Source organism: Contarinia nasturtii, unplaced genomic scaffold, assembly GCF_009176525.2.
Source record: "Contarinia nasturtii isolate CC-2019 unplaced genomic scaffold, AAFC_CNas_1.1 Cnas_scaffold_1240, whole genome shotgun sequence".
NCBI classification, from domain to species: domain Eukaryota; kingdom Metazoa; phylum Arthropoda; class Insecta; order Diptera; family Cecidomyiidae; genus Contarinia; species Contarinia nasturtii.
Genome location: NW_022198581.1, coordinates 543781 through 568003, shown reverse-complemented (window position 1 = coordinate 568003; position 24223 = coordinate 543781). Strand labels below are relative to the sequence as shown.

The following is a 24223-nucleotide window of genomic DNA, read 5'->3' as shown; positions in this document are numbered from 1 at the left end:
TTCTTTTAGCCTGAGACCCGGATGCCTGCCCGACCATAACAATCGGTCGAAGTTCGGATTCGAGTATCTTAGCAGTTAAAGTCGATTAAAAATTAATAAATTTGCATAAAAATAACCAAAAGTGGTTTGAATCGATTAAATTTATAGTGAAACCAGACATTATATTGATATATTTTTAGGCAGCTGATTCAGCTCAAAATCTTAAGTCAGGCGCTGAAATGGAGTGAAAACAATAGAAGTGATTGTTATACTGATAAAAACTCTATTTTATTGTGTGATCACTTCTATTGTTTTCACTCCATTTCAGCGCCTGGCGTAAGTTCCCTCAGGGCCTGAGCTAGCTAAAAATATCTCAATATAATGTCTAAGTGAAACCATTATTGACATTGTTCTACTGAAAAAATGCGTCCAAAAATGTATTTTCTCTTGTTTTCATATTTTTCTGATTTTCAAATAAAAACTGATTTATATTTCGATGGATGATATAAAAAAATGCTTTATGGTTTCCATATAACTTTACGATATCCATTATCTATACAATTGGTATTTGGGAAAAAAACCATTTAACTAATCATTTTATTGCTAATCCCAACTTTGTGTTTTCTGTATCTTTAATTTTCCATGATATCTCAATTCAAGTTCGCATGGAAGTATCGAGAACAGCAGTTAAATTTCTATATGATAAATTGTAAATGTATGAGTGTGTTGATATGAATCTAAATGTTTAAAATTCGTTATTGTCATATTTTTGCATAAAAAAAAAAAAACATGATTCCGATAAATTATCGGTAAAAGGTTGTCAAAGTAAAAAAAAAACAAAGGTACGTTCGAAACGAAATTGTACAGCTGATTTCATGTAACCGACCACGGTGTATTTTCACATGGACCATTTTGCGCGAGCGCAGAATTTGTGAATGTATGTAAACCACACGGTGTACGGCAAACAGCTCGCTATCTCATTCTGATTTTCGTTTCGAAACTAACATCGGAACACACACTCACACAATCGCATGTGCTTTGGCATGAATACGGAGTAGTGGAAACGTTCAACACGCATACACATCATTCTGATATCTTTTCATTCGATATCGAACGAGTAATAAAAAAACGCGAGGAGAAGGAAAAAAAACCGTGTATCGAAACAGAAGAAGATATTTTTCATTTGTTTTCGTTTCTTGGCCAAATTTTGTAAGTGATTTGTGTTTGAAGACCACAAAAATAAAATCAATTTTAAAAAAGCGTACGTAAATAAGATAAATATACAAAGATTCCATTCCATTCACGATTTCAGTACAAAACTAATAAAATTGCAAATTTTCTGTGCAAAACAGATACGAATATCAAACAAATTAGAAAAAGTAGCACAACACAAAAGACTAATTAAAAAAGAAAATAGGTAGAAAAAAGGTGTTTGACATATAAACGAGTGTGTTGTACGCTTGCAAATCATGACCAAATTTAAATAGATTGTCATATCAAGTGTAAATGTGCCAAACTGACCATCATTCAAAAGTAAAAGAAGCAGAAAGAGAGAGAGAAAGGAGAGAAAACAATAACACGAGCGGTGTGACATCAAAAATTTTCCACTCGAAGCGGATTGTCAGAATCGAAGCACCACGAAAAATAAATTTACATAGAATGTATACGGAAGAAACACATTGATTTTGAGGTGTATGGTTCGTGTTATTGCCATTGATTTAGCATTTTGTGCCGATGACGACAATACCTAATTTTCTCGAATTTGGCAAATTTTTCAGTGACCGATTACAACAAAAAAATTTAACCCATGATTTTAAAACTGAAGAGTGAACTAGGATTACACCTAGATTTTGTGTGTGTGTGTTTGTGTGTCTTTATTGTGTTGTTGGCATGATTTCGTATCGCGCGCACCGCAATAATAAAATACAGGCCCCTCATACGGCAACAAAAAGATACACAATTATTGCGCCAATTTTGTGTGTATTTTTTTGTGTATTGTTTTGCACTTTAGTTGGATTTTATTTTTGTTTGCTCTTGTCATTTTTTTTCTCTATTTCTCCTCTCTGTTGATTTTTTGACTTCAGTCGAGCACTTCAGTCAGTGTATAATTTTTTTTTCGCTTGGCATTCAGTCGAATCCGAACGAAGCGATTCTATGTGTCATAAAAATGAATTTCACACATCTTGCCAGTGAAGAAATTTAACTAAATAAGAATTATCTCAAATAAACGAATTGAAGAACAATAAAAATAGTTAATTAAATACGTGATGGTGTTATTGCCGTTTTTTATCATTTTCAAATAAACAAAAATATTAAAGTACAGTCGATTTTGCAATTTTTCTTTTTCCTTTTGTGCATATTCGCACACGGTGCGGTTAGAAATAGTAACAAAAATCAGTTGCGTGAATCGAGATCAACGATAGTCGATTGAGTTTCTTAAGCATTCTATTTTTCATTTCTATTCTCTTTCTCTTTTCTCTTTCCACGGGTGCGTACAGTATACGTCAACATCATCAACATCAAGTGGACAACTTACGTGTTGAAACCAAAACATAGTGTGGAGTAAACCGATTGGATAACATTCTAATTGGAAATAAAAATACGAAAGAAGCGTACCTATTTCGACCGAAGAAGCGAAACATAGAAGCGAACTTGTGTAACAGTGAATTAACAGTGTCTGGTGGAACACAGAGTACACAAAAAAAATGTCATTCTTAACGAGACAAACAAAACTTCCAGTCAATTGTTTTAGGTCAGTATCATTCATATTTCTTTTTTCTATTTCAAAAAAAAAAAAAAAAAGAATCGGGTCACAGTATGGCAAGAAATTCATCTGATACTACACAAATAATTTGCGGTGTGTGTATCAAATATCATAACTGAAATTTTATCAAACTGTCACATTACAACGGAAATGTGAGAGTACAATGAACAATAAAAATAAAAATGCGGTGAACAAAAAATTTTGATTTCTTTTTGTTTCGTCGCGCGTCACGAATCTAGTATTCGGTATATCAAAAAGAGTCATATGTTTCTCGCTTCATATTCAACTGAATCTGGTGTTACATAATCACAAGACAGATATTTTGGTACATTCAAGCGAAACAAATAATGAAATACGTTTGTGTACATTTCGTTCATTTCCATTCAGTTGATTTTGCCCAGGAAAGCAGATGTCTCTCTCTTTCTCTCTCTCTCTCTCTCTCTCTCTCGCTTTGGCTGATATTTTAAACGATCTATATTTGTCTTGTTTACTGTGAAACGGCAGTCTGCAAAGTGTCATGAACAAAATAATTGACCTTTACATTTCTCAAGAGAAGCAACAAACTTGGGTGAAAAGAATTTTTATCTCTCGGTCCATGTATTTTGTGATTGCAATTTTTTTTTTAATTCTGATTGATAAGATAGTGTGTATTTATTTTTGATTCCGATTGATAAATAACTTGATTGTTTTTGTTTTGTTTATTTATTTCGATCATTTCTGGGTTCAATGAAATGTAGATATGTTGCCAATAGTTCGGCACGTTGCCTGTCAACATCGAAGGCATGTTCGGTGAAATCCGTTGTCCAACTGCCAAATGTTCCAGACATTAAGCTATACAATGAACCGGTACTTGACTATCGCAAGGGCTCAACAGAACGTACCCAATTGGAGAAAAAATTAAAAGAAACGGCCAGCACATGTGAAGATATCCCAATTGTTATTGGAAACGAAGAGTTTCGTACAAATCAAGTGCGATGCCAAGTGATGCCACATGATCATTCGAAAAATATTGCCGCATTTTACTATGCTGATCAATCGCTCATTCAAAAAGCCATCAATGTTTCGGTTGAAGCGCAAAAGAAATGGGATCGTGTACCGTTTGATGAACGTGTTAAAATTTGGAATCGAGCTGCCGATCTAATGGCCGGCGAATATCGCCAAACTTTAAATGCTGCCACTATGCTTGGCCAATCGAAAACGGCCATCCAGGCCGAAATTGATTCGGCCGCTGAACTCATCGATTTTATTCGCATGAATACGGCATATCTGAAAGATAATTTAAAATATCAACCGATCAGTGAAAATCCAAGTGTCACCAAGAATCTATTGCGCTATCGTGGTATTGATGGTTTCATTGCTGCTGTCAGCCCATTCAATTTTACTGCGATTGGTGGCAATTTAGCCTACACTCCAGCTTTAATGGTAAGATTGAATTGCATCTTTGACTCGTTGACTTTTTCGCTCTAAAATTAAATATAATGCTATTTTGAATGAAAATAGGGTAACTCGGTTCTGTGGAAGCCATCCGACACAGCCATTCTATCAAATTGGACAATATTCAAGATTATGCGAGAAGCCGGTGTTCCACCAGGTACTGTAATAGAAAACCTAACATCAAGCACATGTGTTATGCCTTGCCATTAATATTTCTAATAATTCTCGATATGTATCCAGGCGTAGTCAATTTTGTTCCTGCTGATGGTCCTGTGTTCGGTGATACAATCACCGCTTCACCATACCTGGCCGGCATTAATTTTACCGGATCCGTACCGTAAGTAAAATCAATATCATTAACTGTTTGCTTATAGAAAAAAAGAACAACAAATAAATTAAAAAATTTGAAAATGTTTTGCAGAACGTTTGCACGATTGTGGCGTCAAGTTGGTGAAAATATTACAAACTATGTGAATTTCCCACGTTTGATTGGAGAATGTGGTGGTAAAAATTATCACTTTGTTCATCCAACGGCTGATGTTGATACGGTGGCAACGGCCACAATCCGATCGGCATTCGAATACTGTGGTCAAAAGTGTTCGGCATGTTCACGAGCCTATATCCCAGAATCACTCTGGCCAGCTGTACGTATATGAAAATAGTCACCATTTTATGTAAATTAAATTAATCCAAATTTTATTCGATTCACAGATTAAACCAAAATTATTGGAATTGCGTGACAGCCTTAAAATTGGCGATGTTACCGATTTCTCATCATTTACATCGGCTGTAATTGATGACAAGGCATTTGCTCGCATCAAATCATACATCGATCATGCAAATAATAGTTCGAACTTGGAAGTTATTGGTGGCGGAAGTTATAACGATAGCAAAGGTTATTTCATTCAACCAACAATCGTTCAAACCAAAGATCCACATGACAAAATCATGGTTGAGGAGATTTTCGGCCCAGTATTAACCATTTATGTGTACAAAGATAAAGATGTGAAACAAGCACTTGAACTTGTCGGTTCAAGCACGAAATTTGCATTGACTGGCGCAGTTTTTGCACAAGACCAGTATGTTGTTCGATTTTATTGAAAAAAAAAAACATAAAGTAATTACCATTAAACAGCTAATTAAAAAAAAATATTGTGCATTACAGATCTTTCTTGAAGGAAGCTGCTGAGGAATTGAAAATGACTGCTGGTAATTTCTATATCAATGATAAATCAACCGGATCAGTTGTTGGCCAACAACCATTTGGTGGTGGCCGTCATTCAGGTAAGAATCAACATTCTCCCTGCTTGATTGTATATGAAAATATTTTTGCGAAAAAAAAAATTCTTTTGATTTAATCGTTTGTTATGTCATTTTTTTAGGTACTAATGATAAAGCCGGTGGCCCGCACTACTGCCTGCGATGGGCATCACCACAATCGATCAAAGAAACATTTGTTCCGTTACGCGATGTAACCTATCCATACATGAGCGAGTAAGAATCTCTTCCAGCTCAATACATCGATAGAATCGATTTCAACCACAAAACCACACAGACACACACTTAATTACAAAAAACAACAACAAATTTACTTACTCTATATTATGAATGTGTTGAACAACTAAAAAAGCGATAAAATACTAATTCAGATATATAGAAAAACGCTTGAAATCTTTACCATGTGCATTTGTGATTTTTTTCTGTTTCTATAAAGATGAGAGAAAACTGTGTATAAGATTTGAAATAATATGACATGTATGGTAAAGAAGAATAGTTTTACAAGAAAAAAAAAGAGTATTGAATCCATATTAAATGAATGAAAGCAAACAAAAACGGATTATAATTTATTGACAATTTGCTGATGAAGAAATGAAAATAAAAACCGAAATTTATTATTATTGTAATTTCCTGTGTTGGAACAAATTCATATATTAGAAGGTTTAATGAAAAAAGAAAACTGAAGATTGTTTATGTAATTAGTTTATAAAAGAAAAAAAATGGACAATACACACCCACGTAGCAACACAAACATGCCGTATTCTGTATTTTAATCGATATCAAATGAAATTTGAAACCCTCTAGAATTAGTAACTGTTTCATTTTATTTTGTTCTCGATGAGTTGTTACTGCAGTCAAATCTCAATAAGAAGAGAGATAGGCATCTTACAATCGTTCATATGTTCAGCTGATGGCCATTGCCAATCGATTTACATAGACGATCATTTGAAATAAGCTCAAACTATACTGTGTACTACACAATACACATACATAAACACTCACACAAAACCATTTAGTCGATAAACTTGTATCCCCGAAGAAAAAGCATATCGTATATATATTCAAATCTATTGTTCCTAATTCATTCGAACTTGAAATCAAAATTGATTATGTTGTTTCAATTTTTGATTTTGGTTCCCAATTAAATGTTGATTTAAATGATTCGAGGTGCATGAAAGAAAGCAATAACACGAGATTGGAAAAAGTAGAAGAGAAAAAAAAATCACCATTGATTTCGCAAAATAGAAAATATGCCGCGGAAGAAGATGGAAACTCCAGCCGAAATTGAACAAGCAACTAATTCGAATGAAATATTTAGTATTATTTAAACAAAGAAAATATAACATTTTTACACAAGTAAACAAAACCAAATACAAAAAAAGTTGTTAACGAAATGGTGGGAGGTGCATGAATGAGAGCATAGAATATTTTCACCTGTAATACTACATACCATCACCAAGTCCAATCTAAAATCTAATATTTGTGAAATAGGATATCAATTCAAACACTCATACATTTATTAATTTGACCCGAAACTTTTGAGAAAGAATAACAACGGATTACATGTGTTTTTTGGTGTGTATTTCGATTCCAATATAGTGCAAATCCCGTTTTGTTGGTAGGCATATGTAGTTCAATGATGTTATCACATTTTCACATTTAGTTTTAAGCGCCGTCCGCAAAATATAATTCGGAACTTCAATGAACGCACGATCTGAAAACAATTTGCATATTCTAAAGGAAAAAAAATTCAATCTGATAATTCCGAACAACGGGCCAGCATTAAAATGGCCATACAGAAACAAAAATCATTATATATTCAAACACTATTTCACTAAGGATATTGTTGTATATGGGCACGTTATCAAATACATATATATATGCGGAAACGATGAAATTGACCTGTTTCATGATAGCGATGATGAGTTTTTTTTGTTTCGGTATTTTTTTTTTTAAATAGCCAAATTGTAGGCAGTTACTATTGTGTATATTGTACGTGTCCCTTTTTTCCCCATATAACACCAACTATAAACATTCAAACCTAGATCCGAACATACACACACACGCGCGCGCATAGATCAAATCAATCAATTAAAACACCGAAATAAATGTTATGTGGCGAAAATTCTTTTTGCGCCTATCGAAAATTTGGGAAACTATAAACGACGAAATTTAAAAGGAAAAACTGAACTTTAAAAATTCATTTTAAAGTTACTTCCTTATTCACAAACAAAAAAATGAATTAATTGAGATGTTAACATGTTTTCCCAAATTAGCGATTGGCATCATAGGAAATTTTATTGAATTACCAAACAATATTGCTTAGATAAAACAAACAAAAAAAAAACACTGACAATTAATAACAAAAAGCGTTATGGATGTCAACACATCCAAAACTTAATAATTTATTGGAAATGAAGACAATACACGATATATCGTGCAAAACAATTAAATAAATTATAAAATATTAAAATGTTTCAAATGACCAATTGTATGTTTAATTGAAATGGTTGGTAAAGAAAGCGTGGGTGACCATAGTAGCAACTGATCGTGTCGCTCTTTCGCTGTCTCTCTATTCAGTTCAAGTTCAAAATTTATTTACAACAAATTGATTGAATGAATTTTTATTTTTATTTTCCTCTTTCGTTCGTCATACTCAGTTCACGCAAGATCCCTTTTTTCGGTGATTTATGGGCATGAATGAATGAGGTTATCTCATTTGAATGTTCAAGCCTACCTGTGACCGAATACAACATGTCCCATTGAAAACTGAGAGCCCATTCATTAACGTTCGTTTGAATCGCGTACATTTTTCTTTGGACTTAGCACGGCGGCACACATGTTATATTACAACATCGCGTGCGTTCATTCAAAATTCAACGCATTTTTATATTTAAAACTATTGTCGTCGGTTGGTTTCAACTTGAAAGTTGTTTGTATTTGAATGTGTATCGAAGCGAGACTCATATTTCAACAAATAAACATATGTGCGTTACGAAAAATCTTGCGTCATCATCGGAAAATGTTGAAGAAAAGATGCGATATACACTGGTTGTGAACAAAAATGAAATCATCGATCCCCTACGCGACTCTACCCTTAGGTTTTGTTTTTATCGTTTTAATGTGTGCTAAAAATAAATGAAAAAAAAAATGTTTGGGTTTTGTGTGCCATATGAGCGATAGAAAAATCCAAATAGAAAAACTAGCAACGATTCTTTTTATATTGCGATGAATCGCATGCAACGATCACATTTAAATGGATCTACTGCGGTGTGCCATATTTAACTTATTAGTGTGCACCGAAAAGATATGAAGATAAGAGGTAAATTCGGTATGCTATTCAAATCAAGCGTTGGTGTGTACGTTTCAAGTTTTTTTAAAAAGGCAGAACGAAGAAGACCACAAATCACGACATACATACATACATACACACACGCACACGTGCACGCATAAAGAATGTCGAAGTAAATCGTAAATTTTAGTCGAAATATTAAGTCTAACTCTATTGATGACATAATATCCACCACGATACACACTAGAAAGTATCGTATCAATGACGTAAACCGTATTTTTAGCGATTTGTCGATTAGTCGATGGCATATCGTTCGGCAACAATAATAATAAATATTATTTTGCATATCCATCACATTAATATTCTTCATTAAGAACACATTTACATTTTCGTTCGTATGTTCGTTCGGGTATCGGAATGACAATGAAAAATGTTCAAATGTAGTTGTTGTTTTGATGCGGAACGCGGATTTTTGTTGCTTTTTTTCCACTTCTTTCACTTGTTTAAGTGTACAGAATGGTGGTGTGTTGAGGCCACAGCGTTTTGGATGCTCTTTTGTTTGTATATATCAGACAACCTTTTTTTTTGTTTTTCATTTCAGGGAGAAATATAGATGAATATACAAACACAAGCAATAAGCGGCTAAAAGTCACAGCTCGCTTCGCTGTGTCAATGTAATGCCAAAAAAATCTTATAACTCAAAAGTCACATACAATACGAAATACTTTTGTGTGCTGTACGCGCTACTGTTGAAATGGTAGCACTGGCTGTGTGTTCGCTTACTTCGTTTATTCAACGCTTTGAAAACGTTGCTCACAAAATGCCGTTAACATTTTGTTTCGTTTCGTTCGTTCGGTTGGTCGGTCGTATGTGTATATGTGTCCGTTGATACTAAGGTTGATACGAATTGAATTTGGAAAAGTTTCGTTAGTTAACATTTGGCATTTGTGGAAATATCGTCTCAAAGCATTTTTTTAAAATTTCAACGCAACTATTTAGTTCCGGATAAAAATATATTGTGTTTTTTTTAACATTCTTTAATCGATCCCAAAAATTATATTTTGTAGTGTTTTTTTTAAACTCAGAATCAAAATCAAAGATTCATTTCGTGCAAAGAATTTACTAGAAAAAAGAGTCAGTTGTCAAATTTTTCCAAGAAGAATTTGTTGTTTTCGTGTTAAATTGGCAGAAATTGTTGAGAAAAAGATAAGATGGCAACACGTAGCAGAGCATCAGAAGGTGGATTATCGCAAACTGCACCAGATGCAGCATCCACACCAAGACATCGTACACAAAGTCCGACCCGTCATTCGCGTATTTCGGAGAAATTAGAACTTCAATCATTGAACGACCGATTGGCCGGCTATATCGATCGTGTACGTTTTCTTGAAGCTGAAAATAATCGTTTGGTTGTTGAAGTGAAAACTGTTAAAGAAACAGTGACTCGTGAATCGTCCAATATCAAATCGGTAAATTAATCAGAGCTATTTCGATGAATTGTGTAATTCGACATTCGTTTCATATTGGATTGCATATTCTGCTTTTTTCTTTCTCTATAGATGTACGAAAATGAATTGGCCGATGCACGTAAAGTACTCGATGAGACAGCACGTGAAAAGGCCAAGCTGGAGATCAACATCAAACGTTTGTCGGAGGAAAATGATGACTTGAAACAAGCGTAAGGATTCAATAATAATCTATTTGACTGTCATTTTGCCACGAATCCAATTAGACTTTTCTGAATTATGACTGCTTTTAGTTTGAACGTTCAAAGCGCAGTTCGTTAGTGAACAGAAAATGTGTCGTTTGAGCATATCCAAATGTAATGCATCAAATGGGATAAAACATATATCCATTTTGGAGAGTTCTGTTCTCTCTTTTTTTTACCAAATTATCTGCCGTAAAAATAGAAATCGAATATCAAGACAACAAATGTGCGTCATTGAAAATGTGTGCTTGAAGTACGTTTTGAACCACATGCTTGTTTATTATTATTATTTGGTGTTGATTAATTCTTGTTTGTTGTCTGTATTCGTGGTGTACTGCTGCTTTAATTTCTGTACACACGATATGAGTAACGATGATATCATCATTTTATTCTTTCAAGCTGTCTCTCCCTCTTTCTCTCTCTCTTTCTCTCCATCCCTTTGTGTGTGCGTTTTTCTTGTCCGCCAAAACAAATTGACAATATCAATAAATGTGTTTTACTTTCTTTTTTTCGTAGTGGTGGTTTTTTCTGTGCATGTTAATTAGGTTTTCGAATGAATCGCATAGTGTCACACAAATACCATGTCAAATGCAGGGAATATGTGTGCGATTTCTTTTGATTAATATCGTCAAAGCCGGTGGACAGAATGTTTTTTTTTTTGCGTTTGAAGGTTGTCATATTTTTAAACACATTTTGACATAGTTTCGAATTCCATTCCTGACGATTATTGTTGTCTCAATTTATCAAAATCCCATTTTATATTTCCTATATCGTTTCTCATTTTTTTTTTCTTTTATTTTGATTTAATTTTTCGCCCATCACCAAAATAAATGTCACATAAATATTATACAGGCATACACAGAGCGATACACAGCGCACACTGAGCTGTTATTCAATCAAAATACTATAATCGAAACCAAGCATGCACATATTTTTATTGAATTAGACAGTTTTATTTACATAGTTTATTTTTTACCACAAAATGTGAACAGAAATAAAAGGCAAAATCGTCACGGTAAATGGCATAAATGGAATCTCGTGTACATTACCGTATTCTATCAGAGACTAACTTTTGGTATGAAAATATTTGATGAGAACCTACAATATTCATGGAATTCCAGGAAACAGAAAAAAAATTATTATGCATAGGCGTGCTATCATCATCATCATCAAAAGTTAATAACAAACTGGTTAAATATTTGTTCTTCTTCTGCCAACAACCTTCTTTTATGGAATATTCATTTTTCCTGTGTTTTTATTGAATACCTTATCAAATATTTTGTGAAAAATAAATTATGTAAATGACACATTCCAGATGTGATCCCTTCGTAGGCAGCCACTATAAATATTATGTGTCATACATGGTATTGACACAATTTTTTTTTAAAGAACTGATATCATCGTTTTGTGATTTTTTCTTTCTCTGTCCCTTTCGACGTCATCAAACAAAAGAAACATTTCAAAAAAAAAGGTTCCACCATTTTAATGGGCAATATATGCAAAGATTTATAACACATTGCCAATGTCTTGTGGCCGTACCAAAATCCAAATTAACTCATTTCATTGAATTAAGCAGAGAAATATATGAGAATATTCTACTCTATAATGAAATATCCGAATCAAAAGATTACCTCATTTGTTTAATGTTCCGTTTACAATTGGCAAAAGACACACACACACACACTCACATTTGAATTCATACTTACGCGCGCTTTCTCTGTTATTCGTCGTTCACACGCTTATACTCGCATACATTTCTGTATATTTTGATCATTTTTCGCGCATTCATTTACATTTTGACCATTTCCATAGCCGAAAATTCATGGAATGTATGGTGTGTGTGTGTATTTTATTTTGAACGAAGGTTAATGATGTTGGTGCCTATTGCTGCTACTTTGAGTGACATCATCCTCTATTGATAAACACGCACAACAACAAAACAAACTATCACATTGTATATGTGATTCATATGCCGCGTATTCTTTGTGAATTCAACATTTGGTTCATTCACTTTTTGCGAAAGGAAGAGTCTCACGTAAGAGAAAGATAGACAGAGATGGAGAAAGGAACAATGCTTGCTCTAAAGCATTGGACTGTAATTAATGTCATTAATTTCCTTGTCAAAAAAACTCTAATTTATCGTCAATTATGTTAGCAATTTGGAATCATAAAATATTACGCAGAAAGGTCTAAATGAAGATAGTCATAAAATTACGAAAATTATTCACGAAGTTGTTTGGAGTGAAGAAATGTTGTTTAATCAATTCTTCTATATGTATTTTCAGTTTGGAGAAGCAACGCAAAGAATTGGAATTGTGTCGTTTGTATGAATCGCGTTACAATGACATTCAAAACAAATATAATTCGGCATGTTTGGATCGCAAGAGAGCTGTTGATGAAGCAAAAGAATTGCAAAAGGAAATCGATCGATTGAAACGTCAATTGGATGATTTGCGTAAGGCTCTTGAAGCCGAAACATTGGCACGTGTTGATCGTGAAAATGCTGCCCAAAGTTTACGCGAAGAATTGGCATTCCGTGATCAAGTCCATGTACAAGAATTGACCGACACACGTAAACGTACTCAGGTTGAAATTAGCGAAATTGATGGCCGACTTGCCGAACAGTACGAAGCAAAATTGCAACAATCACTACGTGAATTACGTGAACAATATGAGAATCAAATTCGTGCCAATCGCGAAGAGGTCGATTCTTTGTGGGATGCAAAATTGAAGAATGTTCAAAATGAAGCGGCTCGAGGAAATCGTGCGGCCAGTGCTGCATTCGATGAACTTCGCATCACACGACAACAACTCAACGGTTTGCATGGTAAAATTAACGATCTTGAAGCCGAAAATTCGACTCTTAAGAGGTATATACAGTTGAATTTTGATCAATTGAACAATTTGGTAAATATTTTTCTTCTTATTCCCAGCAAAATTGGCGATTTGGAAGCTCAATTGGAAACTGAAATTGGTCGTCGTGCTGAACTCGAGAATGAACTATCTCGTTTACGCCAAGAAATGGCCCAACAATTACAAGAATATCAAGATCTGATGGACATTAAGATATCACTCGATATGGAATTGGCCGCATACGATAAATTATTGGCCGGTGAAGAGCAACGTTTGAATATCACACGTCCAGGCTCATCACTCGAGACCACCAACAATTCATCCGGTTCAACATCGGTGCATCAACATCATCATCGTTCAGGTCGAATTACACCAAGCATTGCTGTTACTCCAAGCCCACGTCTTTCGGTCGGTCCAAGTGGCAAAAGAAAGCGTACAACCATCGATGAAAGCGAAGAACGTTCACTTTCCGATTTCTCCGTTACATCATCGGCAAAAGGTGATATTGAAATTTCCGATTTCGATCCAGAAGGAAAATTTGTTAAATTGTACAACAAAGGCGAAAAGGTTTGTGTTATTGCAATAAAATTCTTAAATATACATCGTTCTGTTATGAATTTAAATTAAATTTATTTTGATTGGATTTGGCAGGAAGTCAGTTTGGGCAATTGGCAATTGTTACGTACAGCAGGTCAAAATGAGACCAATTTTAAATTTCACCGTTCCGTCAAAATTGAACCACATGGTAATGTTACCGTATGGAGTTCAGACACCGGTGTCACTCACGAGCCACCACAAACAATTGTTATGAAACAACAAAAGTGGTTCGTTAACGATACGATGAAAACATCACTGTTGAACAACGATGGTGAAGAGGTGGCCGCATCGGAACGTGTTAAGAACACAGTATCAACATTTGCATCACGTCACAGAGAAGGTTATGGACACCATTCTGAAGTTAGCAATGGTTCTGGCTCATCAGTTGGCGTAAGTTTTTAAAAATGTTTAGTTTTTTTCGTTCAAAACCAAAATTTAAAAAAATTCCGTTTTTTTTCTCTTCGTCCTCAAAGCAGCGGCTATTCTCATCATTCTGGTAGATGAAAACTAACTTCACCGCCGATGATATTTGGGTATATTTCCTTATGAGCCACTTAATGATATAGTTTTATAGAGTTAATCTCGATATGCATATACGTTGTTAAGCCATATCAACATTTATAAGTCAATCAGTTACCGTTTTACGTATTCATATTTTTTTTTTTAAATGAAAACCAAGTAATTTTTCGTTTTTGAGTGCATTTACAAGTTTAAGTTTTAAGTTTGGAATCGAGAGCGATTGGGTGAAACAAAAATACACGAGAGTTCAACGTTCGTTATTTTAAGAATTTGTCATTAATCCGATCCGTTTCGTCGTTCTAATTTTTTTGAGAAAAATTCTGCCTTTTAACGTCTCAAAACATGTCAATGATCAACGTGGTAATTTTAAATTTGCATGTGCCTACCACTAACGTAAAAATTTGCCTCAATAAACAAATGTTGTCTACTTAAATGAAATTTAGAATTACTATGAATAATGCAAAAAAGAGAATAGATAATAAGTGCCTGTTGTGGGTGGATTTAACCATGAATGTTGCATTAGTTTTTAATTAAATCCAATACAAATAAAACAAAAACAAACAAATCCAATTCCATCAGTTTTTTTGTTTCATTAATTTTTATTGTATCAATATTGAGTGAAGCAGTAATTCAAATAACGTATTTAAATTCATCATTCGGCCACCGTCTGGACGAACGCGTTTCATGTCACGCGCACACATTTGTTTATATCAGAAATGAAATATTGAAAATGAGGTTAGTTTTAAACTCATTCATTTTTCATATGAGAGAGTGTTTGCCTTTTGAGTTCAGACAATGTGCTCGCTGCTCATGATATGATGGGAGAGAGCCTGTGTGAGAGAGATCGCAATTTCCTCTTGTCAAATGGTTTTTTTTTGGCATGTACAAAATATCCGTCAAACCGAACGACCGCAACGACATGTGAACATATAGTGCGTTCGTTTGCCAGAAAACTGAGAAGCGGCAGCACTAGTTCGAAGACATCGTGCTTCTTTTCATTCTCTCTCTATCTATATCACATTCTCACGTTTTACCTTCTTTTGTAAGCTACACCATTGATTGACCCTACCAGCAATTCCGTAGCTGTCACACAGTGGAAAAAGCATTGTGTTTACATTCAAAATGTCAAAGACAATGCTTAAAATGACATTATTTCAATGAGCACCATGTGATAATTGAATATTTTTCACAATTTCAATGAAATATTTAAACAATTAATTCGTTCACATTGTTGTAACGTTTCGAATTGTTTGCGAAAAATGCTATTGGGGACATCGATTATGGCATATTTTGATCGCTGATACGACTGCGCCGACTATGTGCCTGAGAGAGTGCGAGAGCATAAAATGTTGAGGTAGAGAGAAAAATCGCACGCACACATTTAACCGCAACTGTACGAAATAAAACTGCGCGCGCGATACCTTACGGCCTTACACGAATAGCTATACGGTATATATGTATGAAGTGGTAATGGTCATGTCAATGTATGCGTGAGAAACGAAGTTTTCGTTGTCTCTGTGGTGCCCATAGCAGTACGTCTTCTCTCACACATCGATATTGAATTCCTCCTTGGGAATAAAAATCGGTAAATTTTGTTAAAATTTTATTGTAGTACAATATCCATAAAAATCGGACATCATCGCCGTTAAAAAACGCCTAAAAAATGGAAAATTCGTACGGCATTGGCATTGCAAATCGCTACGAATTGTTTTATGTGGACGAAGAGGCTGGATCCGCCACAAATAAATCAATTAAAAAAGCAAAACAACAGAAAAAAACAGCAGCATCTGCAACTGTAGCGGCTAATGGTGGTACGAATTTAAGAGAAAAAAAAACTCATTTTGCATTCCTTTTAAAATTCAACTTATCATTTTTTCGTTCTATTGAATTAATTAGCTAATTGACAATTTAAACAACAAGTTAATATCAATACTAATTCAGTGGCCTTTGTTTTAATCGATTACAGAAAAAAAAATTATTGAACCAAAAAAAAAAACGAACCAAAAAATATAATTCTATCATAATATTTTTTCTCTCGTGCTTATATTCAAAGTGTGATTAACGTTTTGATATACACCTATATATAGTTTTAAAAAAATAAGTATGCGAGAGAGCATGTCATCGTTTTTAAATGAAACGAGAGCAGGCAGAAAAAAAGCGATTAAAATATTGAATAAATCGAAGGCGGACGAGCCTAAGAGATTCCAAAATGAGATTTAAAATTGAGAACTGAACAAAAAAAAAAGCGCACGGTAAAGAATTGGACGCAATACCTATTAAGTTTATGCACAATGTGCTATTGCCTGTTCGGTGACAAGAAATTCAATTTGCTTTTTTCTTCATTTTTTTATTTCGTTCATTCATTTCTCTCAACTGTGATATTACCAACGTTTTCGTATGACGGAAAAGCAAAAGGAAAATCTTTTCAAGAAAATCGTGTGCTCGTGCATGTGTGTTCATTCGTTTATTGATGTGTATGTGAAGCAATGAAAAAAATCTAACGTGATCGAAGGTTATAAAGCAAGTAGAAAATTAATAGCAGTAATATGATTATTATCCAACAAAAGAAGAAAAACCTGTCTCGAAACGAAATTTACATTTTAATCAAATATTAAAAAATCGTACAATTAACCATTTCATTTCGATAGTATGAAAAAATAATGATAAATCCATTTGCAAAATACATATTTGCTTTGGTGTCTCTCAATTTACAATTTTGTTATCGCTATTCGCATTTCTCTCACACTTGAAGCGTAAATACAAGGGGAACCAAATGATTGTACAATTCATTAATGTAGTATATGTTATTATCTCGAAAATATCCTCGGTGTATATGTTATTATGAGCACATTATTGCAATCGCCCTGAGTATTGATGATGACAGTTGCGCCAAATTAACCATATGAATTCGAGCAAAAAAAACCAAACAATTTGTTCATTAACTATTTCATTTTTTTTCTCTCCCTATCTCTTTCCTATCTCCTTTATCTCATCCATGTCTGCCATTCACTATCCAAATTTCCATTGCAATGCAATAAATAAATGGAACTGAATGATAATCATTTAGGAGCTGTTGAAAAGGAGAACAAGCCAGCTAACACAAACAAGGCATCGAATACATCGGCATCGACAAAGGCTCAACAACCAAACTCTACTGGAAAATCGGCTAAAAGCGGCGCATCTAATCAAAATGGTCAACCAAATAATAACCGCAACGATCGAGGAGGACCACGTGAAGGTTAGTCTCACACATTTTTGTTTTATACTCATACACAGACACACACATTTTTACATTCCGTCGGTCTTTTCTTCGAATATAGCACATTTCATTGGGTATAATTTTTTTTTCACTCGAGTATTACATACATATAGCTCATTTTTGTCGTCTTTCGTTTTCATTTTCGTTTATTTTATTTTTTGTGTGTCTTCATTCTATTCACATATTATTTCTTTTCTAAGCAGTCTCTGTTGTTGTGCATACTCTTTATTTTTGTTTCTGTTTTTGCATTTCTCTCTTCCACTCTTCTTTTCATGTTCTTTTGCTACATTTTGCACGTTTCTGCCTTTACCGCAGAAATCTTCTTTTTATTTCATTATTCTATTGATGTTCGGCGCGCCAACAGACATACAGAGTACCGCCGTGCGCGCATTTATGTAGATCGACATCGTACAAGCATACATAAATCAAGAGTTGAACTCCCAACGGTCCGTAAATAATGTGTTTGCACGTCGCAAATAATTTAATGTTGAAATATACCATTTCTGGTGCTGTGTTCGCATCAGTTCATGGTCCCAACGAAAAACCAGTCAAAATGTATCCATATTAGAGTAAAAAATTAATCACAAAATAAATATGTGCGTTACACCGAAAATGTGCGACATTTCAACACATTTCCAGAGCTAATACGACTATTTTTGGTCATATTCACTGCTGTGTAAATGCGAAAAAAATTATATACGAATATGGGCACAAATGCACTTGATTAGTAATAACATACATAACGACATTTCGTTTAATTCGTCTACGGCTATATGTTTCTTATATTCACCGTTGTCGGCTCTCTGATTCAATTTTCATGTTGCTTGAATGTTTCTTTTTTCACATCGATTTGATAAATGATTTTCTGATTGTGAATTTTGTTTGTTTGTTTTTTTTCTTCTTTCTCTTCTTTAACTATTCAAAATGTTGGAATGCACTCAGGTAAGGACAATAAGAACAATGAACGGAAAACTGATGTAGGCCACCACCACCACCAACAACAACAACAACAACAACAACAACAACAGCAACAGCAAAATGGCGAGAATCGTGAGCAACGATTCAATCGAAAAAATCGTGAAAATCGCGAAAATCAACCGTTGAACAATGTTGATGGAAATGCTGGCGGAAATCGTGGTGGTAATCGAAATGACCGTGGACAAAATCGTCGACAATTTGGCAAACGTGAATTTGATCGTCAATCTGGCTCGGATAAAACTGGTGTAAAAGCTGTTGACAAACGCGACGGTGCTGGCGCTCACAATTGGGGAACACACAAACAGGATATCGATGACTATCAAAAAGGCTATGATAACAATGATGAGAAAAAGGAAGACAAGGCTAATAACAGTGATGCAAAAGTTGATACTGAACAAAATGGCAAGGACGCTAACGAACAGGTACAAATTGAAGAAGAGGCCAAAGAAATTACATTGGATGAATGGAAAGCTCAAAGAGCTGAACGCGCCAAACCACAATACAACATTCGAAAAGCTGGAGAAGGCGAGGACACATCACAATGGAAAAAAATGATTGCTCTTGATAACCGAAAGAAGAAGGTATGGCATCACATTTTATTTGTGTGTTTGTTTGCATTCATTTTTTTGTTATCATTCAATTTTATTGCAATGAATGAACGCTTATTATTTATTCGTTTATTTATATAAATATATTTTTCTTTCAATATTTAGTCTGATGAAAGCGAAGAGGAATATGAATACGATCCATCCATGTATCCGCAACGGGTAGGACGCCAGAAATTCGTTGATATCGACATTCATTTCAATGATGGTCCACGTGGTGGTGTTAACCGAAGACGAGGTCGTCCACGTGGTCAACGCACATGGAACGGAAGTGAAAATGAAAACAGTCAAACTGCTAGGTAAGTACTTTTTTGCGACATATTATTTTTTATTATCAAATTTGTTGAATTGACAATAAAGAAAAAAATGTATTTTAAAAAAACGGACTGTATTGTTAAACTGAAAGTTTTTCATTTGGTTCAAATTCGAAAAAAAAAAATGATTTTATAGAATTGAAAATTGAATTATAGAATTGATCTGATGATGATATATATTTATTTATAGCGCCGTGGTCAATGGAAATGAGAAACCAACTGCAAATGTTACTGCTAATGCTAATGCTAATGCCAATGCTAATGTCAACGCTAATGCCAACGCTAACGCAACTGCTAACACTAGCAGCAGCAACAACAACAGCAACAACAGCAGCAGCAGCAACAACAACAACAACAACAATAACAACAACAATCGTCGCCGTAATCCATCATATCGCAACCGTCAAGATCGGGGACAACGTTTCGTAAGTATCCCATTAAATAACGTCTAGCTAATATAACAATCGAAAAATTATGCTAAATATTATCCATTTCTGTTATGTTTACACGAAAATAAAATAAAAATTAAAGGATGATCGCCGTCAAAATGCACCAAAAGTCGATGATGAGCATGATTTCCCAAGTTTGGGTTAAGAACAAACCCATTTGCTGCTGAGAGAAAACCCAACAACCTAATACACACAACAACAAAAGCCGAAACAAAATTATAGCATCCAAAAACGTGAATTACACATAATTTATATAAAAATGGAATTAGAGATCATACCAAGGATTATTAGGAGAAAAAGCAGCATATTATACACTCAAAAAACTCATACTTACATACAAAAACAAAAAAAAACAAAAGAAAAGAACTTTTTTTTTCTCAAACAAAATTTCAAATTGTTTTGATTTTATACATAGATAAATTGCAAAAAAAGCAACAAAGAAAAAACACATTTGATGCAAAGATACAAACAACAACAAAAAAAAATTCAAGTAATTTAGTAGTAGGAAACGGATTCGTATGCCATTTTTACTAAATTGAGTTTAAAAAAAGAAATATCAAAAAAATTTAAAAAAAAAATTGCGTTTAACAAATAATAACAATAATAGATACCCCCACGCTCACATGCACGTCACACAGAGAGACTAACGAACAATCGCATGCGATAAAAGAGAGAAAGAGATTTCCTTTTTTTCTGAACCATATTATTTTCTGTTTTGTTTGTAAAATTTTGTAAACACACGACGAAAACCGGGCGAGATATGTTATAAAAATATACACACACAAAAAAAATGATAATTAGAAAACTATGATTCGGTCGGCGGCGGCTGCGGCGACGATTAGTGAGGTGAGCGTGGAAACATTGTTTTCTCTAGTGTATGTATAAATTATTGAAATAAAACAAAATGGAAAGAAACAAAATCACTTTTCATAATAAAAGTAAAACAAATAAACAACAACAACAACATTTTTTCTGCTAAATGAAACTCTTTTAACTAGCAAAAACAAACGGAAACAAAGCAAAGAATGAATTATTTTTGTTATTTTCGACAAGAAGCAAAGTGATTGCATGTTTCAAAATAATTAAACAAAATTTCGATTTAACCGAAGCAGAAAATAATGAAACAAAAAAAAAAAAAAACTAAACTTATGTACGATAAGTAATACAGGCCGAATAAAAAGAAACAAAAACCACATGTTTTATTAGCCATAAATTCAAAGCAACAAAGTAATATAATAACTTGGTTAACATGAATAAAAGAATCAAAAACCAACATCCTCAAACGAAAGCAACAAAACAAATTAAAAAAAGCAACTTTTTCCCCCTTTTTTCGTGACACACATTCAAGAAAAATTTGGGGGATGATAGAATTTGTGAAGCATGTTATTCACTTGATTAAGCATTGATGCATTCAATTGCAAATAACCAGCTCACTTAAATTGAATGCATTCTATGATAATAATATATGCGGTTATTACATATATAGAAATTCATTTATAGCCCTGCCGCAAAACATTTTTTTTTGCTAGAACAACAGAAAAAATGCAACAACAACAACATCAACAACTAAAAAGTTGTAATGAGTGATAGAAATCATCACCAATATAATAAAAAAAAAGAAATCCATCAAATTTTCTTAGCTTAACAAATTTAAATAATTGATAGAAAAGCAACAACAACAAAAAAAAGAATATATATAAAACTTTGAACGAAGAAACACATACGATATGCATAGAAGATTAATAAGAAATACGATGGAAGATTACAACTGGCGTATGAACAAACACAAGCGACAAATAAATAGCATATTTTGTTGGGCCACCCTGAGTAAACTATGGCCATATCGTAGAATGTCTCCGAAAAATACTAAGTATAGATTATGGTTTTATACTGTGTGTGCGAAGAAGATGAAACAATTTTTGATGAAAGAAATGAAAGCAACCAAAAAAAATAATAAAACAAAAATCAAATGAATTGTAATAAAAAAAACACCGCATGAATAATTGAAATAATGTATCGGGTTTTCTGTACACTTCCATCAAACGTTGTCAATGTGGAACAAACTGGAACAAGTAAATGAAACAGACATTAATGAATCTGAGATTCTTAGAACACAGTTGAACACAGTCAATGTGCAACGAACTGGAATGAAATCGTCATTAAATCATTTTTTAATAAAAAAGAAATTAAAAATTGAGGAAGTAATTTCGAACATCATCTGTTACTATATGTGTTGTATATGTGTGATTTTATATACAATACGATTTTTTCCCATTCGTTTGACTACGTTAGATTTAATTTTTGTTGATCATTGTGATGTCATCGCAATGTTGACAGTGTCAGGGCACACAGTTGTTTATTTTCCAACTATTTGAATTTTCCTATCACTATTTCTATAGATCGTAAATTAAAATTCAATTCAATCCAAAACACATATATAAATTCTTATGGTCAATTATGTTTTTTTTTTAGTTTATGTACGTTATACATTGATATATTCAAGTGAGAAAAAGGGAGTCACAGTCGTTCAATAAACACCTTATTTCCGTACCATATTGATGCGCTGAACAACGCCAATTTGATTTCTCCAATATTTTGTCAGCGTAGTCCCATTATTCAAACATCCATTTAAAATATAGATGAAGTGCTCTAGCGATTTATATTTAAGTGAATTTTAGTCATCGCAATCTCTTCCCCTTGCTGGTGAATTTGTTGGGGCAGTGATATGACTGGACTCATCATTTCGATAATGTTGATGAGAATCGAACAAAATAAAAAGAAAAACCGTTCGATAAATGATATAATATTGTTTAAATCCATCGCTTATTTTCATTGTTTACCCGAGACCTACGTGTAAAAAAAGAGTAATTATTACAAAAACAACATATTGGTCAAAAACCAAATCACGACACGGAAAGCAAACAAAGTTTCTATAATAATCACGATGTAAAAAAAAACAAAATGAAATTTAATCAAATTGACAAGCTAACAGTTAAATGGAAGAATGCACTAAATATATGTATTCATTCTTGAGCACCGGCATTTTGTATTCGATTAAACGATCCTCATTGAAATGACGTTTGGGATTTTGAGCCCTCTTGAAATAACTTCTTAGCTGATAAAACAATAACAATGGCATAGAACAACATAGTCCCTATACATATTTAATAGAAGAGAGCGAGAGAGAAAAAAAAAATGCAGCATTTTTAAAACACACACAGAAAACAAAAGTAATAAATAATAATTCAAGTCATTTGTGTCAATCAGTCCTTTTTAAATTAGGCTAAGCACATTTGCTAATGAAATGCATCTTTAATAGAAATGATGATATAACCGAAACAAATTTTTCGTTCATTTACACAAAAAGCAACAAAAAAAAATGCAAAAAAGAAAAAAAAATATAACAAATAATAAAGCGGTTCGCAAGACGGGCTGACACTTTATATGAAGTCGATTTCAAACGATTGATGAATTATATAATAAAATAAAGAAGAAGAAAAAACATCTAACGCAAACCAACCACTAAATACATTCAAGCAGTGTGTGTCTGTTAAGGGAAGAAATGAACGAAGAATGTAACTAATAAAAAAAGAGATCTAAAAAAGAATTATTGTAAAATCAATTTACCATACAAGCAAATTTCTCTTTGTATGAAATAATAATTATTATTATTGAATTAAAAAAAATTGCGTTTTATTTGTCATTTTTTTCGGTTCGAAACATTTCAGCAAAGAAAAAATATTTTTAATTAATTTTATTTGATTTTTTTTACATATAAATTTATCTCTTACTTCTTAACACTTTTCATTCAGCAATTTGGTTTTGCTATTGTTAAAAAAATACTGTGAACAAATAGGCAAAACTCAAATAAATCTAGTAAATTTCGATTTTACTGATATTCCATTTAATAGGTTTAGACTTTTTATAGAAGAAGCAATCCAAGTATTTCGATTTTGATCTAATAAAATATTACATCAGAACGATATTGGACACCTTGTTGAAATCAAGATTCGATTTACGTGTATTGGAGCAAATCAGTTGATATTAAATAATTATTTAATACTTTTGGGTAATCACGTCGAAATCGTTATTCTACAATTGATTTTCAACAAGGAGTTTTTTTGTCGAGATCGAATATTCTTGTAGGTGATATTACAATAAATATTGAAATCAAGTTTTGGTTTTGGTACCGCT

The 24223-nt window shown here is 33.3% G+C and overlaps 3 protein-coding genes across 8 annotated transcripts; all 3 read left to right on the top strand.

The window, feature by feature from the left end:
- Positions 1-1025: 1025 nt before the first annotated feature.
- On the top strand, positions 1026-7352 carry LOC116345425 (delta-1-pyrroline-5-carboxylate dehydrogenase, mitochondrial). Of its 5 annotated transcripts, none has more exons than XM_031774762.1 (9): positions 1026-1188; positions 2478-2731; positions 3481-4165; positions 4244-4334; positions 4418-4514; positions 4599-4821; positions 4889-5256; positions 5343-5461; positions 5560-7352. In XM_031774762.1, exons 2-9 carry the CDS (start codon positions 2685-2687, stop codon positions 5673-5675), a joined length of 1746 nt encoding a protein of 581 aa, XP_031630622.1. In that variant the 5' UTR covers positions 1026-1188; positions 2478-2684; the 3' UTR covers positions 5676-7352. The 5 variants fall into 5 exon arrangements, with proteins under 5 accessions (XP_031630622.1, XP_031630620.1, XP_031630625.1 ...); XM_031774760.1 differs by having other exon boundaries at positions 1026-1240; XM_031774765.1 differs by lacking the exon at positions 1026-1188 and adding an exon at positions 1658-1676.
- A 2196-nt stretch (positions 7353-9548) lies between these two features.
- LOC116345423 (lamin-C-like) lies at positions 9549-14999 on the top strand. 2 transcript variants are annotated; one of them, XM_031774759.1, is made up of 6 exons: positions 9549-10216; positions 10307-10425; positions 12741-13325; positions 13389-13875; positions 13960-14295; positions 14382-14999. In XM_031774759.1, the coding sequence occupies exons 1-6, from the start codon at positions 9959-9961 to the stop codon at positions 14403-14405; spliced, it is 1809 nt and encodes a 602-aa protein (XP_031630619.1). In that variant the 5' UTR covers positions 9549-9958; the 3' UTR covers positions 14406-14999. The 2 variants fall into 2 exon arrangements, with proteins under 2 accessions (XP_031630619.1, XP_031630618.1); XM_031774758.1 differs by having other exon boundaries at positions 14379-14999.
- A 942-nt stretch (positions 15000-15941) lies between these two features.
- LOC116345411 (putative uncharacterized protein DDB_G0282129) lies at positions 15942-22986 on the top strand. Its single transcript, XM_031774731.1, has 6 exons — positions 15942-16235; positions 17492-17662; positions 18626-19242; positions 19375-19565; positions 19771-20005; positions 20112-22986. Exons 1-6 carry the CDS (start codon positions 16088-16090, stop codon positions 20172-20174), a joined length of 1425 nt encoding a protein of 474 aa, XP_031630591.1. The 5' UTR covers positions 15942-16087; the 3' UTR covers positions 20175-22986.
- Positions 22987-24223: the final 1237 nt, after the last annotated feature.

Bases quoted from the DNA above. Each gene is read 5' to 3' on its own strand.
- LOC116345411 (XM_031774731.1), top strand. From the start codon at position 16,088: ATGGAAAATTCGTACGGCATTGGCATTGCAAATCGCTACGAATTGTTT. The intron at 19,566-19,770 runs GTAAGTACTTTT...ATTTATTTATAG, and splicing joins GAAAACAGTCAAACTGCTAG to CGCCGTGGTCAATGGAAATG. The intron at 20,006-20,111 runs GTAAGTATCCCA...TAAAAATTAAAG, and splicing joins AAGATCGGGGACAACGTTTC to GATGATCGCCGTCAAAATGC.
- LOC116345423 (XM_031774758.1), top strand. From the start codon at position 9,959: ATGGCAACACGTAGCAGAGCATCAGAAGGTGGATTATCGCAAACTGCA. The intron at 13,326-13,388 runs GTATATACAGTT...TCTTATTCCCAG, and splicing joins GAAAATTCGACTCTTAAGAG to CAAAATTGGCGATTTGGAAG. The intron at 13,876-13,959 runs GTTTGTGTTATT...TGGATTTGGCAG, and splicing joins TGTACAACAAAGGCGAAAAG to GAAGTCAGTTTGGGCAATTG.
- LOC116345425 (XM_031774762.1), top strand. From the start codon at position 2,685: ATGTCATTCTTAACGAGACAAACAAAACTTCCAGTCAATTGTTTTAG. The intron at 4,166-4,243 runs GTAAGATTGAAT...GAATGAAAATAG, and splicing joins CCTACACTCCAGCTTTAATG to GGTAACTCGGTTCTGTGGAA. The intron at 4,515-4,598 runs GTAAGTAAAATC...AATGTTTTGCAG, and splicing joins AATTTTACCGGATCCGTACC to AACGTTTGCACGATTGTGGC.